Source organism: Protomyctophum bolini (genome assembly GCF_963924005.1).
Source record: "Protomyctophum bolini genome assembly, chromosome: 18".
In the NCBI taxonomy this organism is placed as follows: domain Eukaryota; kingdom Metazoa; phylum Chordata; class Actinopteri; order Myctophiformes; family Myctophidae; genus Protomyctophum; species Protomyctophum bolini.
In genome coordinates, this window is record NC_137879.1 from 27,728,305 (window position 1) to 27,741,649 (window position 13,345).

Here is a 13,345-nt window from a genome sequence, read left to right on the forward strand (position 1 = left end):
TACCTACCCTAGAGGTCATTAGGGAGAACATGCCAACTCCACACAGAAAGGCCCTTTTGCCAACCCCACCTATATCTAGTAGTATAGGGTATGGACACTGATGACACAGAGGAGAGAACATATGCCCTGAGCGCCCACAGCATCCCCAACTGTTCAAATGTTGAAGGGTCATCCTCTATTAAGAGATGGACATGCAGATGCAACCGCATGGCTTCTACAGTATGTGGATCTCTGTCATGGTGATGATGACATAGGCTATTGATGATGTCATAGACAAATCACTTAAAAATTGGACAGCCTGCGCAAATCTACATTATTTTCTAGGCTTGCACTGCAACAGTTTATGTTGTGTGTGACCTCACTCCTGGTCAGGCCTACATGCGATGTGAATTGTCTTTAGACTTTCAGTTCATATCAGTGCGATATCAGTGCGATGTGTAGAGTTTCCTGACAGACAGCTAGAGTGACTGAAGAGAGACTGAAGGGAGAGAGTAATACAGTATATAGACATATTGTCCAACCCCAACAGAGGAATCTACTGTAGAACTCTCATTCTCATCACAGTCCATGCATGCTGCATTTGATGATGGAAGGAAGGAGTGAGCCCCAATATTTCCAAACTCAGGTCTCCTGTTCTCAGTGTCTATATGCCTGTGCCTCCACCTTCCTCCATGAACACATAAAGAGGAGCCACAGCAACGTCTACTGCCAAACACTGAGGAATGCCTCAGCAGCCTGTCAGCAAATAATCTGCTCTGTAATCAGTCAGAAACAAAGAGACACAGATGAACCAAAATCTAACAGTCATCAACAGTTTACCACAAATTTTGCTCGGGCGGGAGAAGTAAAGACACGTCAGCCGAGTTACACAGGAAATAAAACCTACATCCGTAAACAGTGTGACAAGAGTTTCAATACTTCAACTGATCTGAAGGCACGCCAGTTTATCCACAGTGGAGAAAAACCCTTTCACTGTAAACTGTGTGACAAGAGTTTCACACAGTCAGGTGATCTGAAGAAACACCAGCGTATCCACAGTGGAGAGAAACCTTTTCACTGTAAACGCTGTCACAAGACTTTCACTGAGTCAGGTAGTCTGAAGGTACACCAGCGTATCCACACGGGAGCAAAACCATACAACTGTAAACAATGTGACAAGAGTTTCAATCGGTCAGGTAGTCTTAAGAAACATCTGCATCTCCACACTGGTGAAAGACCGTACCTCTGTAAACGGTGTGGCAAGAGTTTCAGTGACTTGGGTAATCTGAAGGCACACCTGCGTCTCCACACTGGAGAAAAACCATACTACTGTAAACAGTGTGCCAAGAGTTTCAGGACGCAGAGTAACATGAAGAAACACCAGCGTGTCCACACGGGAGAAAAAATGTTCGCTTGTAAGCAGTGTGGAAAGACCTTCAATCAGTCAAGTCATCTGCAGGCACACCAGCGTATTCACACTGGGGAAAAACCATTCGTCTGTAAACAGTGTGGCAAGAGTTTCACTCAGTCAGGTACTCTTAAGAGACACCTGCGTCTCCACACTGGAGAAAAGCCATACTACTGTAAACAGTGTGACAAGAGTTTCAGTGCACTAGGTAGTCTTAAGAGACACCAACGTCGGTCTACACACTGGAGAAAAACCATACTACTGTAAACTTGTGTTAAATTACCTGAAGACTAAGAGACACCAGTAGTGTATTGAGACTTGATCAAACATTTCCAATCTTTGTAATTGTGTTTAAAAAAAATCACACCCGTGTGAAGTGAGGGGCCCTCTTCTCATCGTACATCATGATGTAAAATAGACACTATATGCCTATTTGCTCAGACACTATTAGGACGGAAATCTACACATATAGCTGTATATAGGAGAGGCTATAGTGGCCCTCATAAAAATCACATCCGTGAACGGCGTGAAGTGAGGGGGCTCTTATCATCATTATGTTATCATACATCATCTCAACAGCCAATCACGCCGGCCAATCACAATTTGCGTCCTCACTTTTTTCCAGATTGAAAGTTTCACACGAAAGTATTTAAAGGCATATTGATGTATAGCCTATTGTCTTAGCACTTTTAAATGGCTATACTGTCTTAGTACAGTAGCACTTTTAAATGGCTCTGTCTTACAGTAGCACTTTTAAATGGCTATAAATATAAATATTTGAATAAAACAAAAACTGTTTCATGTTGTTATTCTGTTAAATGCATAAGCAGCATTTCATTAACTATTTATATTATTTTTCAAGGGTTCAATGCAGTTTGTGATTTGAAGAATATATTTATATTTGGCACTTTGTTAACCCATTGAGACATAATATATTACAATTAGTATTTTGCAAATAATACAAAATGTCAATAAACCTTGTATTGCCTCAAATGCGTTTAAGTTCAAGTTTGTCACACTTATACATTTTGATTTTATTTATAAACAAAATATTAACAAAAAAGGAATTACATTAATTTTTTTTCATTTAAGAAACAAAAAAGGCGACATTTACTCGCGACCCATAGAAATTGGTCCGCGAGCCTAACATGGGTCCCGAGTCACGACCCACTGTTTTGGAAACTGGGGACCTCTAAAAACCACTGGTGTACTGTATACATGACAACATTTTGATGCATGATGCCACATTGCACCTGATGGGATTAGGAGTTTCCTTCGTCACATTATCCCCACTGTAACACACGTAAAGGTTTGTATTTTAATTTCAGTACATGTTCAATGTGCATGCAGTATCTCACGGGGTAGGTATAGGCTACAGCCAAAGAACGACAACACAGGAATCAATGCCTTTCTCATGGACAACAGTAATTCAGGACTCCACCAGGCATCCCTACTTATACTTTGTGCACAGCCTTGAAGGACATTCAGCTTGGTGGTTGACTTGTAGTGCAACAGAGTTTGTTGAGGGCCCTGACTCCTGACACAAACATAAAAGTGTTTCCAGGGAATCACTATAATGACAAGAGGATGTTTACTGTGATATGCTCGTTGAAGTTCCAAGTTCCAATGAAATTGCTGTCGTTTGGGGTGGTGTGTGTGTGTGTCTGAGACAGAGAGGGAGATTTTATTTTAGGCAGTATATTTAGTCTCAGTCTTTGCATTCTATCTTCATACAGCATTCTATACCATGTCTATAGCCCAGCCCATACTGAGTAATCGTACAAGGGCATAAAGGTCTTACAAATGGCTCAACCAGTTTCATATTTATTATTTACACTGCCCTATATGGCTGATAAATCTTAGTATACTCTACTGTACTGCATATAGTGTAGGATAACTAACAGCAGATCAGTCTCTGAAGGATTGTATCACTGTACTGTATAATTAAAAACATTTGATTTGATTGCAGATTTGTTCTCAGAGGAAATGTTTCCTCTAATCTGTGTTTGTCAGTCTGTCTAAGCTACAATAATTAGGCTATTCTGTGAACTTTTACTATCTGTCTTTCTCTTTCTGTCTGGCACACACACACACACACACACACACACACACACACACACACACACACACAATGCTAAGCCACTTAATTAGCCTAATCAACACCTGCTCATTTACAAGTCAAAATAATAGACAGGTCGGCAATGTAGGCTACGAAGACGTTGCAAATCATGCATTATTGATGGTCTGTGGCACAGGTCTCCACCAGGAGGATAGGAGTGTGTGTGTGTGTGTGTGTGTGTGTGTGTGTGTGTGTGTGTGTGACACAAATGTCACGTGGCCACAAAGCGATTGGAAACGTCCACTAGCGTAGAAAAGAGAGCCGCAAGAGTGTAAATAAGATGACGTGCTTACAGATCTTACAGAGTTGTATTTTGCAGACAAGTGAAGCAGTGAAAACACAAGTGAAGCAGTGAATACATTTGCGACGTGTGATTTGCGAGGTTTAGGAGGAGACCTAAAATACACGTGACGAATGATGGTGTGTGCCGAATAATGTCATGTTTTTATACTTCCATACGTCTGCGGCCTCCAGTTTCATTTGTGCAAGACAACAGACAACCCGCTGTTGCTATGCGACGTTTGTTTGACATACGTAGCAACACAGCAGCCTGCAAGCCAAAAGCATTGGTTTTGACTAATCCGGCCTGCGCACAACAGAAAACGGTGGAAATTAGGTTTTGTTTAAACATGGCGGATGATACTCGGGGAATCCCTCAACTGGAGTTGGAGGCTGTAATTGGCTTCAATGGTAAGTTTCAAAGATAACTTAAAAGAAGGCAGAATATATAAGTTTCCAACCAACACTAGACCTGTAGGCTCGTAAGCTAGCATGTGACTGCTTTGTTGCCTCGCTAATCATAAACTATTGATATTGTGTGCATTTCCCTAATCCGTGCATGATTGTAATATTTACACAGGACACGTGTTTTCTGGCCTGAAAGTGCACCCAGACAGAGAGCACCTCATCTATCCTCTAGGATGTACAGTCATACTGAGACGAATCAAAGATGGGAAACAGGACTTCTTGCATGGACACACAAACAACGTGTCCTGTATCTCAGTGTCCAGAAGTGGACGCTACATCGCCTCTGGACAGGTCACCTTCATGGGCTTCAAGGTGAGCATCACATGAGATTCTCGATGTTCCATTCTCATCATTCTCATGATGAGAATTGTCTAGGTTGGTATAAGAAGATGTGAAGTTATTGCAAGCAAAGCATTTTGTTTCTGAATAGAACAGATTTAAAGTATATATTCTGTGAGGTTTTAATTAGTCCCATATAACCATGCTTGAGTTTTATAATTAGTTTAGACTTTTTCTCTTTTTGTATTTGACTGTATAGCATAGCATATAGGCTACTCTTGCTTTACCTTAAAATGTATTGTTTAGTATTTTTCTAATTGATATATTTTAACTTTGTCATTATCTTTTTAATTGTGTATGTATTTGTTAGAACTACAGGGTTTTGATTGATTGATTGAAATATTTATTAACAGTTTGCAGAATTACAGTACATTTCAAGCACAAACTCAATACAAAGACTGTTAACTGTGAGTGGACGACCCAATTAAGCATTACACTTGTTTACAACAGGGTCCACCATGTTCAATTCATCAAAACATTTAGAGACAAATAGACACTTCTATATAGTTAAAGAACAGAACAGGAATTCATCATAAAGGAAGCAAAAAGGGAAAAGAAACGTATACAGTGAGGAGAAAAGGGGGGGTGGGCGGGCAGTGGGGGGGGATTCAGATTTTACGGGGGCCAGTTTCGAATTGCAGCAGTCCGTAGGTGCCCTTTGAGAGCGGTTTTGAAGGTTTTGAAGGAGTCAAGGGATTCACATGTCTTAATGAATGATGAATAATTTAGTCCCTTGTTTGTGCCGAATCTGGGGTTCACTGTAATTATTATTGTTTCCACCAGGCCGAAGGCATGGGGAGAGAGTATGTTTTGCACTCCGTCCGTCTGTCCGTGTGTCCGTGTGTGTGTCCGCGTGTGTGTACGTCTGTCCATTACCAGTTAATCGTTGGCCCGATCCATGCAAAACTGTGCACACACACTTCCTGGATGCCAACGACAAACCTCTGCTCCAAATATTCCACAACGGCCTGTTATAGCGCCACCATGAGGCCGGTTTTGGCAAAATACATTTCTGTAGATTACTCATACACATTTTATCCATACATCACGCAATTCGTTCTGTCGGGGGCACTCGCTAACCAGTCTGTGTCTGGGCCTTCTGATGTCTAGTTACGCCCCTGGCCATGTCAACCACACAGAAATGAGCAGGTTCGGGCTGACCTAGGGCTTGGGTAGAATTGATTTAGGGTGATTTAAAATGTATTATTAAATATCAGTCATCAATGTTTATATAGCTCAATGTATATTCACCCCGTCTTATAGCTGCTTGTAGCTATATTTATTTTCATTATTACATTTTGAATTCTAGGCGGACATAATCATCTGGGACTTCACAAAGCGAGCACTTCATGCCCGGATGCAGCTCCATAAAGCCAAGGTGGAGTCTCTGGCCTTCTCTCCCAGCGATAAGTACCTGGTGTCGCTTGGAGGTCAGGACGATGGCAGGTAAACATGACTGATCATTATACTTTCCTTAATTCCTTCACTAAATATCAACATAGGAATTTGCAATGGTTCTCAAAGTGGGATCCAGACAACCAGGGACCTTCAGGGTATCTTGAGGGGGTTCCAATTGTACCCTTTACCAGTCTGTAACCCAGAGAGTGTACAAATGGAACCATACGGATCCGTACTACACTCTCAGAGTTATAGGGGTTCCTTGAAATTCCTGGACAGTAGGACTTGCTGGGGTGCCTGAAAATACATGGAATGCTGCCCTCTAGTGGAAATGCATTTCAGTAAATGTAACAAAATGCTAAAGTCACTGGCACTGTCTTCTGGTTGTTTTAATACTGTGGAAGTAATAGTAGTAATGATAATACAACTATTAGGAATAGGAGTAGTTTTGCTGTTTTCCATAATGCATGCTGATCATTGCTGAATATGTTTTCAGCATCGCGGTGTGGAACGTGGAGACCAAGGAGGCCATCTGTGGGAGCCCCGCTTCGCCTCGTGTCGCCGGTCACTGCCTCACCACAAAGTACTCCAACACTAACGACAGCGTCTTTGTCACTGCTGGAGAGTGAGTAAGAATGTACCTAAAAATAAATAAAATGTACAAGCTCAGCTTGTAGACCTGCTATTTTAGCTATTGTATTTTGCACATTGGAAATTGCTTAAGGTTATTCTGTTATTCTGTTTCTTTGTGTTGCAGTGGCACAGTGCGAGTGTGGGAGCTGGATGTGAACAACAGAAAGGTCAGACCCACAGACTGCCAGTTGGGCCTGCTGAAAAGGATCGTCAAATGTATAGAGGTGAGAGATTGGTGTTCAATCCACGGCATTTTGTTCCCCATCTTATTCACTGCATGGCTACTCTGAAGGGCTCCTGCAACTTTGGCTGTAGATAGTTAGCTAAAGTTACCATATATATATTAAGAAACAATACAGCAAATTGGAGATATGCAGTGCCCCTGCATAGTGCATACATACAAAGCATGTCATGGTTACTACAGTAATGCTGCATTGGTGGGTTATCCTCTTCCCACTGAATTTGACACTGCAACGTGCACGTTTTATGTTGAATTTTCTCATAATGACCTACACAGTATAGTACTGCAACTGCACCCTCAATGATGTGACAGAATACGTTTATTGCTTGAGCTTCTGTCAATCAGTCAATCTGTCTTTGTCGCCTGTCTTTGTCCAGATCTCTGAGGACAATCAGTTCTTCTACTGTGGTACGACCAGCGGAGATATCATGAAATTCAACCTGGAGACCAGCCGTCTGAACGGCTGCTGGCCCGTTAAACACAAGTACAGCCAGGTAGGACACAGACCACAACCACATGTGACTGCTGTTAACAGTGGTTGTTCTTATTTGATTGAAGTCAATGTGCACTGGACCACCTGCAGCCTTTCTGGATTCTGTCTTTAAAACCGTATGCTTGTGTTTCTCATTGTGTAGGGTGTGAATGTCCTCACATTACTGCGGTCTGGGAACATTCTAGTGGGCTCTGGAGCCGGTCTCCTTTCTCTGTGCTCTGGAGCTAACTTCAAAACACTCAAGTGAGTCCTGCAACCTTTCCCCTCATATAATACTATGTACTGTATATTATATAACCACCTGCCAACTGCTGCTAGAGTTTGACTTTGACTTGTAAGCTTGATATTAATGCATTTAGACCCGTGTATGATTACGTTTTTCATGTTGCTATATATATAGCAACAGCTAATGTTACAAAAAGTGGTTCTCAGATTGAAAGGTATAACAATTAAACACACAAAGGGGTTCCCATTTTCCGGTCTAAGTGCGTTAAGGTGGAATCAAAATAGTTTCCTTCCCTGTTTGCAATACATTACTAATCCACCTTTCCTTTTCTCATCACCCTGTGGCAGACAAGTCCAACTGGAGGGAGCAGTGACCTCCATCGCTGTGAGAGGAGAGGGGCAGCAGTTGTTTATTGGGACAGAGTCTGCTCAGGTCTACCGTGTCACATACGATGACTTCAAGGCTGAACTCATCTTGTCCAGCCACAGAAGTGCTGTCAGGGACGTGGACATACTTTTGTAAGTGGCAGACTGAACCGTAGAGCAGTGTTTCTCAACCATTTCAGGACCCCCCCCCCAACAAACACACACATACACACGCACACAAATAATCAAATTAGAACTGGGACCACCATGTTGGAGGTTGCGGGGACATGACCTGACAGTTGAGAACAACTGTCCGAGAACTACATTAGTCCAGTATTCAACTTCCTTCACTAGGGGGCAGTGTACTCATGTTCTTGTCAATCCAGGTTTCAAATTGAGCTTGTCTTCCAGTGGAACCTCAGAGATGTTTGCCACTTGTTCCCACGAAGACATCCGGGTGTGGCACACAAGCAGTTACAAGGAGCTGCTACGCATCACCGTGCCCAACATGACATGTAATGCCCTGCACATCATGAGGGACGGAACCAGCATAGTCAGTGGTGAGACAGTCCCCTTCCAAATTCTCTGTCACTCATCTCCTCTGTCCATTTTTCTGTCACTTTGTTTGTATGTTGGTCCGTCTATCTGTGTGTTTGTAGAATTGAGCAATTATGAACGGGTTTGCACACAACGTGATAGAAAGTTTGGTTGTTCTGGCCCACAGAAGAACGTATTAACCTTTCATGCCAATTGGCCAAAATTGGACAGACTGTCACCTGTCACAAAAATGCATATCACTTCAGAACAGATTATTATAACACCACAATACTTTTTTAAAGTATTGGTCACACTGTTTTGATGTCGACCTCCACTGCCAGTGTTGGTACCTCATTTGCAGAATAATGTGTTCAGATGTTCTATTGTCCCCAGAAGCACCAGAACATCCTATAGACAGATAAATCTATTCTCTTCTTTAGTTTATCTATTCATATAGTTAAGATCATGTATTTTTGTATTTGTCAATAACCATTGACCGAGATACAAAACCCTATAATGCCAATATACCTTTTCATAAATCGTAATGGTGCTGAGTGCTTGAGGAACAAAAGCATAGTTGACAAAGCAACACAAAATCTCCAATCCATAACGAGGGACCTGACTGTCTCTGTGTACGCCCCTAGCGTGGAACGATGGCAACATCAGGGTGTTTGCTCCGGAGAGTGGCCGGGTCATGCTAGTCATCCACAACGCACACAGCATGGGTGTGACTTCCATCGCAGCCACCAGGGACTGCAGGAGGATCATCAGCGGTGGGGGAGAGGGACAGGTCAGTAGCAGGTGTCATGGCTTCATAATGTTCACCACCTCGAGATCCCTCGTTTTTATTCGCCATGATATGGGACTAGACTCAGTGTTCCAGTGACAACGTCTTCATGTCTTCAAGTTACTGCACTTCCTCCATTGTCCCAATTTGGGTTTTTACCCGTGTTATTGCGCATCTGAAATAGGCACAAAGTCTATGAAGTCAGGCATCTCCATATTTGGTTGTTTCAGCCCAAGCTGCCTGTCCATTGACATCCAGTGTTGCCCATCAGAATCTTAGAGTATTCAACAAAACGGTGTAATAAACTGTTCTAATTATTCCTGACCACTTGTGCGGTTGAGGGACTAAATGTGAATAAGACCTGTTTGAACTGAATCACTACTAAGTTTTCATCTAGATTTTACTGCTATGATGGACTGTGATAACGATAAAGTCATATCATTAACCACTTAACTACTGAGCCACTTAACCACAACAAAAATACATATTTCAAAAAAGCTTCCTCTTATGAGTAGCAATTCTCCACATAAAGCAATATATTACAAAATATAATCAAGGGAAAATAAAACATATTCTAAATTAATATGACAATATTTAATGCACACATATGCTATGCTTTGAGTAGAATAAAAAGTAGAATAAACATTTATTCCATGTTGGAATTTGATCAGTGCAGAAATTGCGGAATATAGGCATACATTTATTATCATGCAAATGAAAAAGTTCCTTCATGCTGCAGGTGCGCGTGTGGGAGCTCCTGCAGGGCCGCCATCGGCTGCAGGAGACCATGAAGGAGCACAAGGCTGCCGTCAACTCCATCAAGATCAAGAGCGACGACACAGAGTGCGTCACGGCCAGCTCTGACGGCGCCTGCATCATTTGGGACTTAGTGTGAGTATCCAAATGCACACACGGCACGTATGCACTTGGAATCACACTCTATAACATACGACGAATTAGACCATTCCTCACCCAGGAATCAGCCCAGCTCCTAATCCAGACAACAGTCTTGTCAAAACTTGACTATTGTAACTCCCTCCTTACTGGCCTACCAGCATGTGCACTTAAACCTCTCCAGCTGATCCAAAATGCCGCAGCTCGCTTGGTCTTCAACCAGCCAAAATTCTCACATGTCTCCCCCCTGCTCCGTTCCCTCCACTGGCTCCCGGTCGCTGCCCGCACAGAATACAAAACTCTGATGCTGGCATTCAAAGCAACCAAAGGTATGGCTCCCCCATATCTTGCAAGTATGATCGAACCCTACAAACCCTCCCGCTCACTCAGATCAGCCAACGCAGGGAAGCTGGAAGTACCCTCACTAAAAACGCCGGGACAACACTCCACACGTCCCAAACTCTTCTCCCTTCTGGCTCCAAAACTGTGGAATGCACTTCCCATTGCAGTCAGAACTGCAGCATCACTCCCAATCTTCCGCCGTAGTCTGAAAACCCACCTTTTCAGACTCCATCATGGCCCATAGCACTTACCCCACCCCCCTTAGATAGCAATTCTGTAGACTTAGATAGCATTTGATACAGACTTATAGCATGTTATGTAGACAGCATAAGTGCATTGTATGTGCTATTGTCATAGCACGTCATAGTACATATGTATAGCATAGTAGTATAGATGTATAGCTTATATGTATAGTTTCATTATAGATATTCCACTGTTACTTTCTTAGCTTACGCATGTTTCATGATAAATGTTTTTATGTGATGTATACCCATGCTTTTTTGTTCTTGCTTAATGTAAGTCGCTCTGGATTAAGAGCGTCTGCTAAATGCCTAAATTGTAAATTGAAGTGTACGCACGCACGCGCGCACGCGCGCACGCGCGCACACGCACCATTTTCTGAATGCAAATGCAACCATAAATATAATAACATGGACTTCCAATAATATGTATTTTTTGTAGCCCGAATGTCCAAAAGCAGTGCATTTTATTTTTATTTTTTAAGCAGTGCACATTTATGTGTCAATGTCTTATGTGATTTTCTATGATTTATACTGTCTTTTGGCTTGCGTTTTGCCCACATGCACAACTTCTTCCTACTATAATAATAACTCTTGTTGTCTACTCTGCTTCTCTGTTTCCTGTGTCTCTTACTACCACAGGCGGTTTGTGAGGAATCAGATGGTGCTGGCCAACACGCTGTTCAGATGTGTGTGCTACCACCCAGAAGAATTCCAGATCGTCACCAGCGGCACAGACAGGAAGGTACGATTCAGAACCAGATATAACCTATTCTAGAGAGATGTCAGGGCTTTTGAAACTGCTTGATCACACTGAGCCCTGGCGAGAAGCTGTGACGGTGAGAGGTCTCCACATTAACCCTATATTGGGCATGTCACTAAGTGACATTTTTCCTAAAATGTTCCATAAATGTTTACTCCCCCAAAAATAGCAATGATCCTTATTGTCCACTCTTTTCAGGGTTGTAGCTGTAATTAGTTTAGTCTTTTACATAACAAGAAAATGAACTTACCGCAGTAGAAGAACTGATTGTCCTCAGAGATCTGGACAAAGACAGGTGAAAATGAACCTGCGCAATAATTAACTTCAACCAATAATTTCATTTTGAGAGGCTCCGTTGCATCGTCAACTGCAAAACCTCCAGGGACAATAACTGTCATTCAGAGCAGAAAACTGTGTACATGACAAGATGACTGCTCATTTGCATATAGAGGCATAATAAGCATACTAAATGCAATAATGTTTTAGTTTAGGGATACAGATGAATGACAGAAACTCACCTGAATAGAAACCAATTAGGAAAAAATAGAACAACAGCATAATAATACGGAGGCATCATTGCTTAAAGCTTTGGTAAGTATTGGTGATTATTGTGCTCTTAATTCTGAGAGAGGGTAACTCTTAATTATATACGTCTTTGATCAATTACTCATTCGCTGTTGGTTAAGATTGTGTGCCAATGGCCTTGTGGTTAAGACACATAACATATAGCAGTGGTTACAAAACACTAGTCATTGAATTTAATTTACTGACAGGATTTGTGGTTTTAATGTACTATGTTTGTCATTTGTCTCTGCTCAGATTGGTTACTGGGAGGTGTATGATGGCTCGGCCATCAGAGAGCTCGAGGGCTCCCAGTCTGGAGCCATCAATGGAATGCACATCTCACAAGATGGGCAGCATTTTGTCACAGGTATGGCAAATAATAACACCGTCAATTGTTCTTGTTGATGTTACACAATACTAATAATTAACATTCTCACTCACCCCCCCCCAAACGTGATTGCATTAAAAACATATGAATCTACAAAAGTATGCTCCTTGGAGCACAGATCTACACCACTGTTGGCCGTGGCTACCCAGGGCCAAAAATTGTCTAAGTCAATCATAGCCAATTAATTACTATCAACCAATAGTAAGGAGCATGATCCTAGATCAGAGACAACTAAAAATAAGCAGCACACGGTTCAGATTCTAGATCAGTGATGTTTGAGTAACTGCTGCACCCTTTGTAATGGTTCTTGTCTCCTCTACGTCCGTCACGTCCAGGTGGAGACGACCAGCTGGTGAAGGTGTGGAACTACATGGATGGCGAGGTGACCCATGTGGGCGTCGGCCACAGCGGCAGCATCACCAGTGTCAAGATCTGCACCAACAACCGCACGCTGGTCACCACCAGTGCTGACGGGGCCATTCTCAGGTGGAGGTTCCCCCGCCCAGTCTCTCCCTAGAAACACCGTCCAAGCTCAGGAGGACCTACACTACAATCTTCATACGGTACTCAAACCCTCGGCCTAACCTCCCCAAAATAAATCTGTCCCATTCTGACCAGAGGTTGTTTTTTTTCTCCATTGTTTAACAACACCCACCGTTTGTAGAGTGAAAGAGTGAAACTACTTTCTAACGATAGAAAGGAAAAACTGTGCCAGAGACAGCACTCCACCTGCATACATGTCCTTTTATTAAAAATGTTCTTGTTTTGGCTTTTTCTGCCTTTATTGATAGGATGAAAGTAGTCTGACAGGAAATGGGGAGAGAGATCGGGGGAAGACACGGCAAAGGCCTACATGTCTTATTTTGATGATGTAATGCCCTAT

General features: G+C 42.4%; 1 protein-coding gene across 1 annotated transcript; it reads left to right on the forward strand.

Annotated features, from left to right (window-relative positions):
• Nucleotides 1-4,097: 4,097 nt before the first annotated feature.
• On the forward strand, nt 4,098-12,983 carry LOC308332804 (cilia- and flagella-associated protein 52-like). Its single transcript, XM_080788905.1, has 14 exons — nt 4,098-4,196; nt 4,366-4,565; nt 5,902-6,038; nt 6,487-6,615; nt 6,748-6,847; nt 7,242-7,358; nt 7,500-7,600; nt 7,931-8,101; nt 8,360-8,508; nt 9,130-9,275; nt 10,012-10,163; nt 11,390-11,492; nt 12,330-12,441; nt 12,798-12,983. Exons 1-14 carry the CDS (start codon nt 4,136-4,138, stop codon nt 12,977-12,979), a joined length of 1,860 nt encoding a protein of 619 aa, XP_080645031.1. The 5' UTR covers nt 4,098-4,135; the 3' UTR covers nt 12,980-12,983.
• The last annotated feature ends 362 nt before the right edge of the window (nt 12,984-13,345 follow it).